Source organism: Zosterops lateralis (assembly GCF_965231275.1).
Source record: "Zosterops lateralis genome assembly, chromosome: 4".
NCBI lineage: Eukaryota > Metazoa > Chordata > Aves > Passeriformes > Zosteropidae > Zosterops > Zosterops lateralis.
Genome location: NC_139765.1, coordinates 19,987,669 through 20,002,881, shown reverse-complemented (window position 1 = coordinate 20,002,881; position 15,213 = coordinate 19,987,669). Strand labels below are relative to the sequence as shown.

The window sequence follows — 15,213 nt, the reverse complement described above, 5'->3', positions numbered from 1 at the left end:
TTTGGTGGTTTTTGTTTGGTTTTGGTTTTTTTTTTTTTTTCAGGAGAAGAAAAGTAAATTCTGCTAAAAAAGGCATTACACGATCTTGCCTACCACTGATTCCTGAATCATCTCCCAGTGAAAAAATCTCTAAAAGAAAGACCTGTCTCTCACTCTGTGCCTGTAGCACTCCTAATACATCCCGGTCCTGGTTTTCACAACTCAAGACATCTGCTCACCCACACAAAAAACAGATAAGCATTAAGGTTTTGTCAGTCTTCTCTTGGCAACTTTGAGTGCAACACACCTAATGCTGTCTTCATCCACACTCTGGCGAGCTTCAATGGCGTCAATCCCAATTTACATTCAGGTTTACAGAAAGAAAATCATATTTACAAGACTGTAAAATAGTTGGAAAATGCTGCAGGCACTGCTGAGGCTGGTTTTGCAGACAGATTTTTTCCAGTGATGCTCAACCACTTGGTGGTGCTACAGAAACGGTCTGCCTCGCTTTCTAAAGCAAAGCAGGTTTCTTCTCTTTCATCAGCAGTAACCAGAGATCACATGAGATAAAGCTGTGGCAAGAAGCACCTCTCTTCCTTTCTCTTTTCTCATCTGAGTATCGTCATTGCAACGGTCAGGTTGAAATCTATTGTATTTCTCCAGAGAATGCCTGTGTAATGTTACAACTTCAGCCAATTCATTTCCCTCTGTTGGACATTTGATCTACATAGTTTCAATGGAGCTGAAAATTGGAGGAGAGATGGTGTCCTGGGAGAATTCACCCACTTAAAAATGAATGTGTCCCACACTACGCTTGCTTTTCTTGATGATCCAGCTCCAATTTTTCTTTTTTTTTTTTCTCTGTCACTAATGCTGGCAGGAATCAAGCAGATTGCATGTCCAAGAACTCATGCCATGGTGACACAGAACAGAAGATGTGTGTCACTTGTAAAACCAGGGAGAGGTCAGCAATGACACTCCTTCATCTCTTTGGAATACCCGAGGCATACTTGTGGCTGCCAGCTGGTACACAGGGTTGAAAGGTGAAACCCTTCTTTTATATCAAGCCAGGGCAGAAAGGTGATGAAAACCCTGATGAAACAACGGTATTGAGCTTAGTGTCTAGATTCTAAGGGAGGAAATGTCCTCAACAAGCCTGCTGCATCTGTCCCAACAAGTGAGAGTGGGCTGGGGATTGAAGAAAGGGAACAGAAGGATGAGACAGAAGACTTCAGACAGTATCATGATGAGGGGAGATGCACATAAAAGGAGGAGATAAGTAATTTCCAGCTGTTTTGCAACAGCATCTGGTTTATTCTAGGCAGCATAACTGGTCTCATCTTCGTAAGCTTCAGTGCTGGCAAAGGCTCCTGTGTGTGGAGCCCTCACAGAGATTAGCAGGAGCTGAGGTAAAGTGAGAAGGATTTGGTCTTGCTAAAGCAATGGTAAGTATGCAGAGGTTATGTTGCTTCTCTTATTAAATTTGAGTACTTTTTTTTCATCTTACTAACGGACCTTCAAACATGCTCTTTGAAAATAACTGTCCTGTTCCATTAAAAATAAATCTGTTTCTTTCTTATAATACAATTAGTGTCAGCAAAGTATTCTGCAGATCCAAGAAGATTTATTTCTGCCTAATTCTTGGGAAGCAGGAAAGAGTATTCTAGTTCTTTAGGAGAGATAAGGAGACACAAGTTTAAAAGTGTTTTTAGGCCCTGGGCCAGATTTTCTGGTTGGCCATAGGTCATGGGGGAGATGGAGGCATCTCCTCAAACCTCTGGGAACTTGCTGGGGAGGGTGGCTCTTTCCTACAGCTAATATTGGCCAAAATGTTGTGCACTTTGCATTGACACAGGCAAGCTGGTGGCATCAATGTGTTGCCTTGTTTCTCCCTGGGGGGTTGGGACTGAATCTTAAGATCTGTGTTGTCTTTTTGGGGTTGTTAAACTGTGACTGTCAGTGGTTTCAATGCAGGCTGAAGAAACCTGGGGGTGGCTGTCACATGGACCAGCTAGCATCAGCTCCAAAAAAATGACCTGTCAGCATTGCAAAAACATGCTCTCCCACCCTTAAAGCCTTCCACCCCAGGCCTGACACTCGTGCTGCTGTGGGTCCAGCAATAAGGACAGTGCTGGAGTCAGAGGGGCTGTCACTCTTGGATGACAATACATGAGGGGTTGGCATCCTCTGCTCCTTTATACCCAGTATGGGGATTTTAGAGATTTTCAATTCCCTTTATACTGCATGAAAAACACAAACGAAAAACAGAGAGTCACAAAACCTTCCCTCTCACGATTCCCTAGCCAGCAAAATGAAATTTTCATGCATAGTGAGGCTTCGATCAAGTTTGTCACTTAGCCAATTTGCTATTGATATAGACTCCTCTCTGCTAGCAAACAGGCATAAAGAATGGGTTTTTTAAAAGATCTAATAGAAAATTATATTCGGTTCTTGGGCATCTATACACAAACAGATTCATCTTCCATTTAATTGCTCTCAGTAGTTTGCTGCCTGAGAATTCTGGGTATGTCTTTTTCCTGTGAAAGTCATGCTGGGTCATTGGTACACATCCTAAAGCCATAGTATTCTGTTTACATCTTTCTAATCACTTACCATAAAATTATTATGTTGCCATTAATAATTTTTTTATCATTTCACCTTAATTTTTTACAAGTCATAGAAAACATTATTTTCTAAAGCCAGGAAGTGGCTGCAGACAAATGAATAAACAAAATAAAGCTAAAGGAAGCTGGCAGTCTCTGTGCTGAATCTATTTTCTAATTTAGTATTGTTTTGACTTTGATAAATTAATGACCAGTGAAGGAAAAATACATCTAGTCTTACAGCTATGAATTGAGTATTTCAGAGGGAATTTAAAGAGAGGTGGGGAGGATGAGATGATTTCTCCATGTCAGGTTGTATCCCTTGCATGGAGCCTGTGGCAAGGGCATGGAGTTGTCCACTGTGCTCTAGAACACCTCCAGGAGGGGAAAGCACTGTCTTTTGACAAGGTGTAATTCAGTCTTTTCTGAATTTCCCTTTGTCTGTGGAGGGCAAGGAGGTTACCAGCCAGCCTGCAGCACCTATGGGCAAAGAGGGACTAGAGAGCCATGCTGTCATCTATTCCCTACAGATTTATCTCCCAGCAGGAGCCAGGTGGCACACGGTGCCCATTTGCTGACTCAATTTGAACTGCATACCCACACTGCCAATGGAAGTGATGCATGTTATGAGTCAAATATAACCAGTGCTGTTCTATCTGATGGAGTACATTGTATGCCGTGATATGGTAATGTCATATGGTCCATTTTTTGGTAACTAGGCAAGATTTGCTGTCATTATCTCCGATATCTGCCAGTCAGTGACAGTCTTGTGGAAAGGTTTGTTCAGGTGTATCCAAAGGTATGAACATCTGGTAACTCACTGGTGTCACATGCAACGTGACTTTTAGCAAAACATCTTGCACTTAATCTTCTTCGCTCTAAAAATTACGTATATTTAAGAAAAAAAGAGATATTTTTATCTATATCTTTTTTTTATTTCCTATATTATGAGAGCAGCTTTAACCTTATATTTCCAAGAAAACTGGTTATGCATTAAATAGCGGTATGAAAAGAGCGATACAATCTAGACACAGATCCACAGACCTCAACATCAAAACAAAAATCATGTGCAAAACATACTCTTGCTTTTCTACTGAAAAGCCACACCTAAGGCTAATACCTCTCTCCTTGTAGGATCTACCCAGTGGCTGTGATATCGCCATTCAATTGGACTGGGCAGGAAATCCTAGAGTCCTGGAGGGATGTATCTGCCCCATCTCATCCATGAGTCATCCAGGATGAAGGGGTCACAATGGCAAAATTTCATGCTTCCCCATTATGTTCCCACACAAACATCTCTGAGCAAAGGCCCTGAGGCACGCAGCTCCCAGGTGCAACCCCAAGCAGGATGACACACATTCTGTCACCACCTCAGCTGCATTTCCCTCCCCTCCCTCTGCCCCGGCTGCCTCCCGGCCCCAAACCACCCCAAATCAACCTGTGACTGGTGACTGCACAGCTCCACCCTTTTCCACCACAACCCACAAGCACCACTGAACACCAACTATGTTTACAGGATAAGGGCCTGTGGCTTCACCACCAAAACCCAGCAAGAAGACACCTTGTTTTCCTGGACCATTGCACCAGGCGAGCTGGGGCTGGAGGAACTGAGTGAGAGTGGCTGGGGATGACCACTTGTGGTGATGCCTTGGAGGAGCTGGTGTGTATGAGCTATGCCCGGAGCAGTTGTTCCCGTTGTGGGAGCTGGCGGTGGGCAAAACAGGCTGGGTGCAGATCTGGCTGCCTGCACACGGCCTAATGAGCTGATGGTGAAAAGCGACACTCTCAGTCAGTCTCTTAAAATAAGGGCAAGAAACCAGAAACAGTGGAAGTGACAGAACTGAGGGCAATGAAGGGAAGTGATGAGAGGAGGGGACTGTGCTGCTGAATGACTCAGTTATGTTTTATGTTAAATGTCTTTTTTTTTGCAGTTTGCGTTATTGGAATGCACAGGCCACTGACCGTTACCCAATGCAATTCTCACAGTGTTATAACTTGTATGTGATTTTTAATCCTGAAAGGATTAATGTGCAGGGAAAGAGAGGGAGCTAGTAATTTGGATTGTATTGCTAATTGCTAAAATTGATATAAAGTAACACCACAGAGTTTTACTCAAAGAACATCTAAACTGAATGAGAAATAGGAAAACAACAGAGGAAGGAATTGTGTGTGCTCAGTCCTTCTCAAAGCTGTGCAACAGAAAAGACACTGAGTCTCAACTGCTACATTTCAGTTTTGTCTTCTGTGCAGTTTAGGTTGTTTCTTGTCACTTCTCTGGTTTTGAGGGCCCCAGTTTAGCAATAACAGTGGAGAGTTTTGAGGAAATGTTGACTGTAGAAAAGCAGATTTTTTTATGGATAAAATCATGTGACATAAGCATACAGACACTCAGGTGCACATTCAAACAAATTTTCAGATCTGGAGATGTAAATTGAGCAGGCGACTGCTTTCCTCTGTGCTATGGATATCCCAATAAAACATATCAAGCAGTAGAAGAAAACGAAACAGTATTACAGGTTAAAAATCATAACACATTAATTGTCTATATTCTCAGGGAAAGCCACAGAAGCAAAAGCTTGAGGCTTGGAAATGGATTTTTAAAAGATATTTTATGGACATACAGCTCCTCTCCTATTCAAAGTCTTACAGTCTTATTAAGAACCCCAGTCTCAATTCCAGAGTTCTCTCCAAAAAGGCATTACAAGTATTCCTCAGTTTCTTCACTGCTTATAAAGCTCTATAATAAGTCCAGGATCCAGATTTGGAGGGCTTAATTTCACTTAAGTCTTTATTCTTCCTACTGCATGGACATCTCAAGAGTCCTAGCACAAATCAAAGCACAAGAGGACACACATGAATTAGGATGGATATGTGTTAGGTTATAACCTCTGAATGTGGGCAATGATCATTACTTGACTGAAGTATTGTTTTAATAGTGAATGGACATCTCTGCATGCAAACAAGACACACCTCAAAAGACCACTCAAGGCAAGTTTTTTTATATGGTTCACTACAGAGAAAATCAGCATTACAGTCTTAATCATGAACTTTCTTGCCTCCTGCAATTTTCATAAAGCATGTAATTACAAGGATTGGATGTGATCTGCCAGGGTAGATAATATACAGATACCTGACACAGCAACCAGATGGATGCCAGCTGTCTCTGCCAGCACTGCTTTCCAAAGGATAATCCTTAACCTTGAGTGGAACACATAAACATGCTTTCACTTCATCAGATCAAAAAGCTGACTCTCATCATGTACTTAACACAGAAGAGACAGTTCCACTGAGAGAATGTCCTCCAGTTTTGCCTGCCAGTACCTTCCAATGGTTTGAAAGTCATGCCATCTTTAGATCTGCAGTCTGGACCATGCTGAACACTAAAGCTTGGTCCACTAAATACATACACCCACACTTGGCTTGAGCATCAAATATGAGCAGCCAAAGCAACTCAACTGACTTAACCATGGTTATGTTTCTCTCCATGTACAGATTACAGAGCTCAGCAGAGAAGACTGAAACCTAAGGGAGCAGCATATTTGTATTGAAGAACACATGTCCATTGCATCCAGGAATCCCTTTAGTACACATTAATCCTCCTCCCTCTATCTTACACTGTAGAGAACAGTCAAGAAACATATTCCAGCTCCTCAACAGCCCCGGGAAGCCAATCTCTGTAAGGGTGGTAACAACACTGTTAAACAATTCACAAAAACTGGAGAATGCTGAAGAGCAAAAGGTCTGAGTACAGATGATACCATCTCACCAAGTTCAGTTGCCATATGCATAATCCTTGCACAGAGAGTACCTGGCCTTAGTTGGTAAATTAAGTATTTTAAGCAAGTATCTTTGAAATCCTGTTTTGTTTTGTTTTGATTTAGCTCAATACACGGAATGAATTAACATCAGCTCTACGAAATTCATGTCTCATTACAGAAGTGGCCAATTTTTTGAGGAGCCTTAAATATTTGACTGAGCTCTATTCATCTATGCCAAATAGAAAATAAGTTGTGCTGTTTCGAAAGTTCATGGAAAAATTAATCCTAAAAATGCACTGAATTTTATAATAATTTTTTACTGCTCACATGTTGCAATCTTTTAAGATCATTTTCCAACCCACACTGACTTCAGGAATGTAAGCCTACTGAAATCAATGGCTTTTTGTTATTATTGTGATAATCTGTATAGTTTAGGTTTGGTACAACATATCCTCCAATACTGTTTGGCAAATTAGAGCCTAATCCTATTTCCTTTGAAGCTGGCTGGCAGAAGTCTGATGGTTTCAATGGGAGGATAATTCCTTTTTATGAATAAGGAAAAGCAGTTATGTAAAATAATACTGTCAGAAATGAAGAATTCTCTATTGGTGTCTATAAACTCAAAGAACTAAAGTTCTCACCAAATGTTTATCTCAGAAACAATGAAACACTTCATGTTTTACACAGACTTGCTAAAAATTGAAAGGAAACATCTCTGTATGTTGCTGATATATTCAAGCATATGTATACTTCTATATTTATAATTATTTTCAATTGTCATTGCTATTACACATGAGTGCAGAAAGTTTCTTTTGTCCAGTTTTAATTTATATATCTGATTTGCTCAATGTCCACTGCCTTCACATTTAAGAGCATGTAAATTTAAAATGAAAAGCGGTATTTTTAATGCTACGTAGTACCTGTGCTTATTCCACTACAAAATCATCAGTTTTAATTTTTCAGTTTCTGGTAATTTATTATGCTATCTCTCCAATCACAATCCAATATATAGCAATGATTTGTGACATATTTCCTTGAAACTGGTGATTTCAATGAAAATTATGATGTATGCTTCCAAGCAGCTAGAAGGGATCACTCTTGGGGATATTAACAATGCTCATGAGCACAACATAATGAAACCTATTTTCATCAAGAGCATTCATGCTTTTCTGCTATTCAAGAGGTATAAAGGACCTGCATACAGGTTATGCTGAGTTTCAGCCAGAAGGGAGAAAACAATATGACAATCATAGCTGGATACTTCCCTGCTGCCTCTGGAGGGCCCCAGCAAGTCCTGAGCTGCTCCTGCAGTACGGGTCAGCTGGCACAGGTCAGAGCAGGACCTGGGCTGTTCTCTTTGGTGGGACTAGGGCTTGCACTGGACATGCAAAACCACCAGGCAGTTGTCACTGTCATCTTGACAGACTGCTGCACTCCTGGCACCCTGCAAGACTGGGACTCTGATTTAATCTACTTAAGTGAAGGTGAACACATGCCAGGACAATTTTTCACTTCTCCTGGCAGTCAAGGGCATCTTTCATGTTCCCTGTGTTGCCAGTCCCTCTCCTAGGGCCCTCCTGCCCCTTGCTGCTGCTGCATTCCCACCCCTCTGCCAATCCTTACTAGCAGCAGGTCTGTCCCGCATTCCTACATATAGATGTCTCTTGAGGCATCCCCTCAAATGTGAGAAGAGCTATGTAAGTGGGTTTCAAACTGGGGGCATGGAAGTCAGCCAGGGCAGTAGCAGATGTCCCTCTGTCCCTCTCCTGCATGTTCAGGGAGCCCAGGCATTCCTTTATTCTATGCCAGCTGGGGGGAATGCAACAGCACTTCAGAGCATTAAAATAAAACAACAAAAACATCCAAGCTACAAATGTCATCTTGCTTCTTACAAAGAGAAGGCCACAGAATTCTTGTGCTTTCCACATCTAAGATAATGGAAGGGCCTTAGGAAGGGGCTACATGAGGAAAATGTGTTGGAAAATGGGTTTGGTTGTTTGGGTTTTTTTAATAGTAACAGAGTGAAGCTTCCCTTACCTTTCCTGCTTTGGAATAGTCACTTTCTGGTACATTCTGTGCAAGAGATGTTAAATTTCATGCTCCCAGACTTACACCAATATCAGGGTTCCAAAGATTAAGAAGCCAGCTCAGATGTTTCATCTGAATGCTGCAGGATTCTTCAACCCTTGTGGCATGGTGCTGGCTCCTGCTAGGAACAGGGCTCTGCACTAAGCACTTGCCTTGAGCCAGCTGGACACTTTGGCTGATCTGAAAATGAAGGTGTAGTGATGTAATTACAGAGAAACTTCTGTTTTCAAGTTCAAGTCAGAGAAGCTAAGGCTGCAGCCTCATGGCAGAGTGTTTATAGCTTCAGGAAGAAACCTTGTGGAAGTCCAGCTTTACATATGGAACCAAGTGTATTAGAGGAACCAAATGAAAATCCTCACCAAAGCTGGTGCCTGGGTATCACCCCATCACCTTGACATTCCAGAGTTAGTTACCTTTGCCAGACCTGAGCCTTTGCAGGAGCCAGCCAGTAAAACTGTCTGAGCATATGGGTCAGCTTCTGTGTTAACACTCCCCCAGCGAGCTGGAAGGGATGGGGCTATCGGCTCCTGAAATTCTGTACCTTGATATTGCTGTGACCTCAAAGTGGAACGCAAGATTTCAAAAGGTCTGTGTGTTACCTTCACAGAGCAGACAATCCCAGGTGTAATCTGCACTATAAGACAGCCAGTGGGGAAGAAACACTGAACCAGGCTCTCACTTGAAAGCCTTGGTGTTGGTTCAGAATACTGGCCATAGTGGAGAACGCCAGAATGATTCCACCCCATGCAAATTTCCCATTTCTGCTACAAGCGATCATTTGCCTTCTCTGGCCATGCACATGGGTGATGGCATCTTTTCTAAAGAGAACATCTGATCTGTCTTAACCTTGGCAATAATTTGTATGTCTGTATTGGTTTAAGTTTTCAAGCTGTCTTCTTGAAACAACTAACCCTTACTTTAAAATGAAGAAAGTGTAAAATCAATGCCTTCTTTGTATTTCAAAGATCCCGAAAACAGACAATAGGTGTTCCTCAGCTCTTAGCGCAGATCTGCAAGCCAACCACAGCAGGACTGGGCCCAGGAAGGTTTCTCACCGGCAAAAACCTTGTGGAGCACGCAAACAGTGCCTGCTCATGCCAAGTACAGGCGGCACCCGGGCGTGCCTGAGTTTTTCTGCCAGCTCCACCAATATGGAAACCCTACAGGAAGCCCTCGCCCGCTTGGTGAATGAGGAAAATAAGACGTTTTCTGGAAAAACTTTCCAGACCTTAATGTGGTGCAGGCTCGCTCGAGCCGCTGCCCGCCACCCCTGCAGGTGCACACGACAGACCCCCGGGGCCGGCGCTTCGCCTCGCCTCAGCCCGGCCCGCGGGGCCCAGCCCGGAGCCGGGGCGACGCGGGGCTCGGCCCCGCTGAGGCGCCTCCAGGAGGCCGGGGAGCCGCCGCGGAACCCCGGTCTCCCCCGCGCACAAAAAAGAGCCCCTAGCAGCGAAACCCACAGCTGCCGGCCCGGCTCGACCGGCGGCTCTCGGGGCGGGGCGGGCCGGGCGGAGGAGCCGCCCCACGCCGGTGCTGCCGCCAGGGCGGGCGGCAGAGAAGGGGCGGAGAGCGGGGGCGCCGCCACCGCCCCCCGGCCCGCCCCGCCCCGCCCCGCCCGCCGCGCCCTGTGGTGCCGAAGCGGGCGCAGGGCCGAGGCAGAGGCGGCGCGCTCAGACGGCGCTTGCCGCCGCCGGGCATGGAGGGCAGCGAGGCAGCTGCCCGCGGCGGCAGCAGCAGCCCCAGCCCCGCGCAGCCCCGCTGCTCCTCCTGCGGCCCCTCCTGCGGCCCCGGCCCGCCCGGCGGCGAGGCGGCAGCGGCGGCCATGGAGGAGGCGGTCGGGGCGCCTCTGTCCCCGGAGATAACGGCGGCGAGTAAGCAGCAGGGGGTGAAACGGCATCACCACAAGCACAATCTGAAGCATCGCTATGAGCTGCAGGAGACCTTGGGCAAAGGCACCTATGGCAAAGTCAAGCGGGCCATCGAGAGGTTCTCTGGCAGAGTGGTAAGGCAGGCGGAGTGGCTTCTCTCTGCCTCTTTCTCTTATATACACAGGTATATATAAGATCCGTTTCCAACGGCGGTTTCGGAATAGAGCCGGCCGGGTGCATCCCCTTCTGTGAGCCCCGTCCTGTGCGGGGCTGGCGGGTTGTGGCGATGCGGGGACCCGCTCGGCATCGCACCCGTGCCTGCGGTCCGGGGCTTTGTTCAGAGTGCCAACCTTGCAGAGAGACTTTTATCTGGGAGGAGTGGTGGAGGTACTGTAGTAGCGCATTGGTACATTTTGAAGGGATATGTTATTATTGGGAAAATAGTGTGGTTTGTTGTTTTTGTTCTGTTTTTTTTTTACATGCGGGTCCACTGTGAATAGTTTTTTCCCCAGTGGAAATTCACGTTTTGGAGAAACCTGTCACATCCCGTGGCTGAACAATACCGCTCACAAAGTACTGTCAGAAAGGAAAACATTTGCTTCTCTGGTTAAAAATGCCAGGATTCGGTCATGCTTTTGTGACCTGAACTTTGCTGACACCTAAAAAAATTGCAGAGTCTGCAACCCACCCCATTGGTTTTTACGATCCATTTCACCGCTCAGCGGTGCCGGCTGGCTCGAGACTTCAAGCAGCCCAGGGATTGTCCAGCAATAACTCAGCTTCAGCATTTCCTCACTGGTGCAGCGCCTCCAGCCCGGCGCAGAAATGCAATTGAAGCAGTGTTCACGTTAGTCAGAGTTATTGTCATTTTTCCTTCCCAGAAATACGTAACTATCCACAGAGGGCAGGCAAATGAGAGGCAGGCGTTGTTGTGTTAAAGAAATAGATGTTTTTCTACAGAGGTCTTCGCCCTGAAGTATACTAATTGAGTTTACACTAGACTTCATCTAAAAGCAAGGCATTTCCCTGGTGATGTTACATCTATCTTTCCCTTTCGGTTGCTGGGGAGCTCAACATGCACCCAGAGGCAGAAGGATCTGTAAAACAAAATGGAATTTCAGATGCTATGGCTTTAATCAGGAACACTTACTTTGCGACTGAATATCTTTGTGTCGACAGTGAAAACGAGAGTTCCAGCCAAGTTGTAGACTCATATCATATATGCTTCCAGTTTATTAGCTGGTTTGGAGGCTGGCTAAAGATGGACATCTCTGCACATGCTCACTCTAAGTCCATGGTTTTTAAAGTTTGCTGTCTTGGCTGTTTTACAACTTAGGCTAACAAAAGCTTCAGGGCTATATTATATGTTAACTATTATTTTTTAAGTAGATTAGTTTTGCGTTGCATTAGAGAATGTAGCAAAAAAGTTGAAAACTTCTCTTTTCAAGGAGTTGAGAAATTAACAAAAAAAGGTGACAGTAATGTACCATGAGATTTGGCTTTGGGAAGAGCCCTCACAGAGGAAAGGATGTGGAGTAGATGTGTGTCTCACCTGATTAACAACACACCAGGTCATTCCATATTTTGCTAACTGTCAAGCTCTTCAGCTGCACAGCTAAAGGATACTTTGATGTTATGGTCTCAACTGAATTTATATGGCTAATACCATTTTGAAATGGAGAGAGGGAAAATCAGGATACCTATGCAATCTTAAATGCGATAAAAATGTGGCATTTGCTGTATCAGCTGGTATGTAGAAGCTGAACAAGTCCTTACCAGGGTGTGAGTTTTTTACTGGAGTAATGCAAGCCTTGGCATGTGGCACTTGGTAATTATTAACTAGTCTGCAGGCAAGTCCTGGTGTAATGTGTCTATTTGAACTGTAACATCTCTGAGTGTATGTAAAATATCCACAGTTTATCTGCTTGCAAAACAAGAGCTAGTTGTCAGGAATCCAGCCAGATCTCAATGAATGGAAAACGCTTCTTGTTTTCTCACATTTCCCTTGTCTGGCTGTTACTGATGAACATTGATTCCTTTCCATGGGTGAGATAAGAGAACCGATGGAATGACTGATCAGAGAGGGGCAGTTTTTCTTTGTTTTTTCCACCTCTCTTTCTCTTCCCTTTCCTATTCTCAGTTCTTATTAGTGTCAGTGTTTGCTTCATCTATGAGCAGGTTGGACCAGATGCTGCCGTGTCCAGCAGGGGATGCACAGAGCAGGGGATGTGGACAGCACTGTCTGTTGCACCACGTCCAATGCCAATCCTGTTGCAGTCGGCAGTGAGAGTCCTAAGGGTGCTCTTGTCCAAGCTGTTTGCTTCCTATTCTTCTACTGGTTTAGCTGATCATCTCCTTCTTTATCCAGTGGTAAGCAGGTATTTGAAGCTGTGTGGTAACAGACTGGAAAGCTGGACCTTGTGTTCCTATTCATCAGTCTTGTTCAAGCAATTCTCCTGTTTGGCCTTTCCACTTTTCTTGTCTGTCAAGAATTTCTTTTGCTGTATGAGATTTAATAAAGAGGTTTACATGATTTGCTAGGCTTTTAATGTGAAGCATAAACTCTGGATTTGTTGTCATCTGTATAAACAGAGCTCAGAAATTAAATAAACTGGTAAGTTTGGGTAAATAAAGTAAAACCAAGGTGAGAAGACAATGCAAAGGTGAGTTCAATGCAAAGTACAGATGTGCTTTAATCCTGTGCCATCGGAAATCAGTAACAGGATTTCTGTTGACTTGAATGAAAGTAGTACTTGGCACGTGTTAGCAGGTTACAGGTTTATTCAAATTATTATTCCTCTTAACTTTATTGTATTTTCTTATAATGCCGTGGAACGTGATCATAAAGTTTCCTGCCATAAAGCTCCAGGGTAGATTGCATGATACATTTGGTTTGTTATTGGAAACAACTTAGGTGAATTTGTGCATTAGTTACCACAGTGACTACAGACAGTATTGCATGCTGCATGGAGCAGTTAAAGTATTGCCCAGTATATGATGTATGAGGTGCCTTATTTTGCCAGCAAGGTTTCTTCATTAGTGCTGTCTCAGTATACACAGTTTTAACTTAGGACATTTTAAATTAGGGCACCTGTTAGCAAGTGTGAGGATGAAGAGATGATATCTCAAGCCTGTAAAATAACACTCATGTTGATGTTTCTGTGGGTGTTTTTTCCACTTGTCATCTTGCACGTGTTAAACCAAAGAATGAAACTTTTGTTCATGTTGTGTATTCAATGTTTGTTAGCCAAGAAATCCACAGTTACACTTATTTCAGCCTTACTTAAGGTGTGTATTGACCACCTCTGGTTGATTCTGTGCCCAGTGCATGAAGATGGTAAATGCTGCTGGATTCTTTGAGTAAATTATTCCACTGGAATAAATATTCATTAGAATGCAAATTTAGATTACAGATAGGCGTTTTCTGTTTGCTGGTTGCAAAAGGAAGTTTGTCTCCCCTTCTCTCCCTAGGCTGCACTTGGGAGAAATAGGAGTAGCTGCAGGAGACTGCGTCCCCTCCACCTTCATCTCCTTTCTGTTGGAGCCATGACATTTTTTCTTCCTCCTCACCAGCAGGTGGAGGAAGCACTATTCTCCTCCAGCCATTCCTCCAGAAATTTAATTATTTTGGGAGTTGTTGAGAAGCAGCAGCCCAACATGAGGAACAGGCATGTGGTGCATATTTGGATAGGCGTGGATTCCGTATGTTATTTATCTCTTTTGCATATTAAGTGTAGGTAGAAGGATGTTGCTGAATGGAATTGGTTTCTGAATGAAAATCTTGTAAAAAAGCCTCAAACTTAAAAGCAACCAATCATTTTATTTACAGTGGCAGTGAAGATCTTTTCTTTTAAATGGGTCTGCTTCTTGATGAGTTTGAAGGGCTGCACAGGGTCTTTGAAACCTGGAACAGCAACAGATTACATGAAAGGAGGACCTTTGCTTTGCTGATTGTATTTCTCCATATCATGACAAAACCAAAACATGAATACCAACGATGACAGCTCTGTCACTCCAGTAATTAAAGCCTTATTGGCCACACAACCATATGTTTGTTTGCAGTGGGTTTTTTAAGAGTTCCTTATAACAGGGTAAAAGTGTGCTTGTGGGTCACTGAGGGCAGTGAAAACCAGGTGGAACATTTGTCCCAGTTCTCTCACCTATGCTGTTGATATCACAGAAGATATCAGTATCCCTCTGATGCATGTGAATTCTTTTATCTTTAATGATTTATTTCCATTTTTTGCCCTGAGAACTAATTCTTCAGTTAGCACTTGGGTCACTGCTTCATATTGATTTTTATCTTGATTGCTTGGTGTGCATCTTCTGCAGGGCAATGTCCGCAACTATTTCTGTTTATTTCTTTTGAGGTTCTTTGTTACTCTTACAAAGATGTCTTCCTTTGTAGCAGATGCAGGTATAAGTATCTGTGCAACACTGCTGTGCTGTGAAGTGTCTGTACAGTACTTTGCTCAACACGTTCCTGATTCATGAATGTGGCTTCCACAGCTCTGATAATACACTTCAATTATACTAGCAATAGCTTGTATTGCTACCCCATTTTATACATGAGAAAGGAAAAACTTGTCAATTAAAGCCAAAAGTAGCAGAAGTTTCAGCTAGCTTTGGGTACACAACCTAATACCTGATCCCTCCAGACATACAGAGTATGTAGCATCAAGATCCTGTGGATGACGCCCCTCCTCCTGCAGAGCTCAGCCTGTCCTGCCTCCTGGCCTCTCTCTTTACCCAGGGCTTTTGTCTCTGTGTGACATCCAGCTTCGGTCTCCATTCCTGGCCCTTTTGTACTCCACTGCCTCCCGCTTTTGTTGTGCGCGCCAGCGTGGTGACCTGCGCAGGGTGTGCAGCTTTGCTCCTGCTGCCAGCAGGATCTGCACAGGCTGTGGTGGCTGC

At 44.0% G+C, this 15,213-nt stretch overlaps 1 protein-coding gene across 1 annotated transcript in view; it reads left to right on the top strand.

Moving 5' to 3' along the window:
• Positions 1–10,127: 10,127 nt before the first annotated feature.
• NUAK1 (NUAK family kinase 1) overlaps positions 10,128–15,213 on the top strand; it is a gene marked incomplete at its 5' end in the record, with an annotated part of 46,743 nt that continues 41,657 nt past the window's right edge. The window contains one exon of the mRNA XM_083859782.1: positions 10,128–10,433. Coding sequence (XP_083715908.1) covers positions 10,128–10,433 — 306 coding nt within the window. The remainder of the gene's footprint in view (positions 10,434–15,213) is intronic.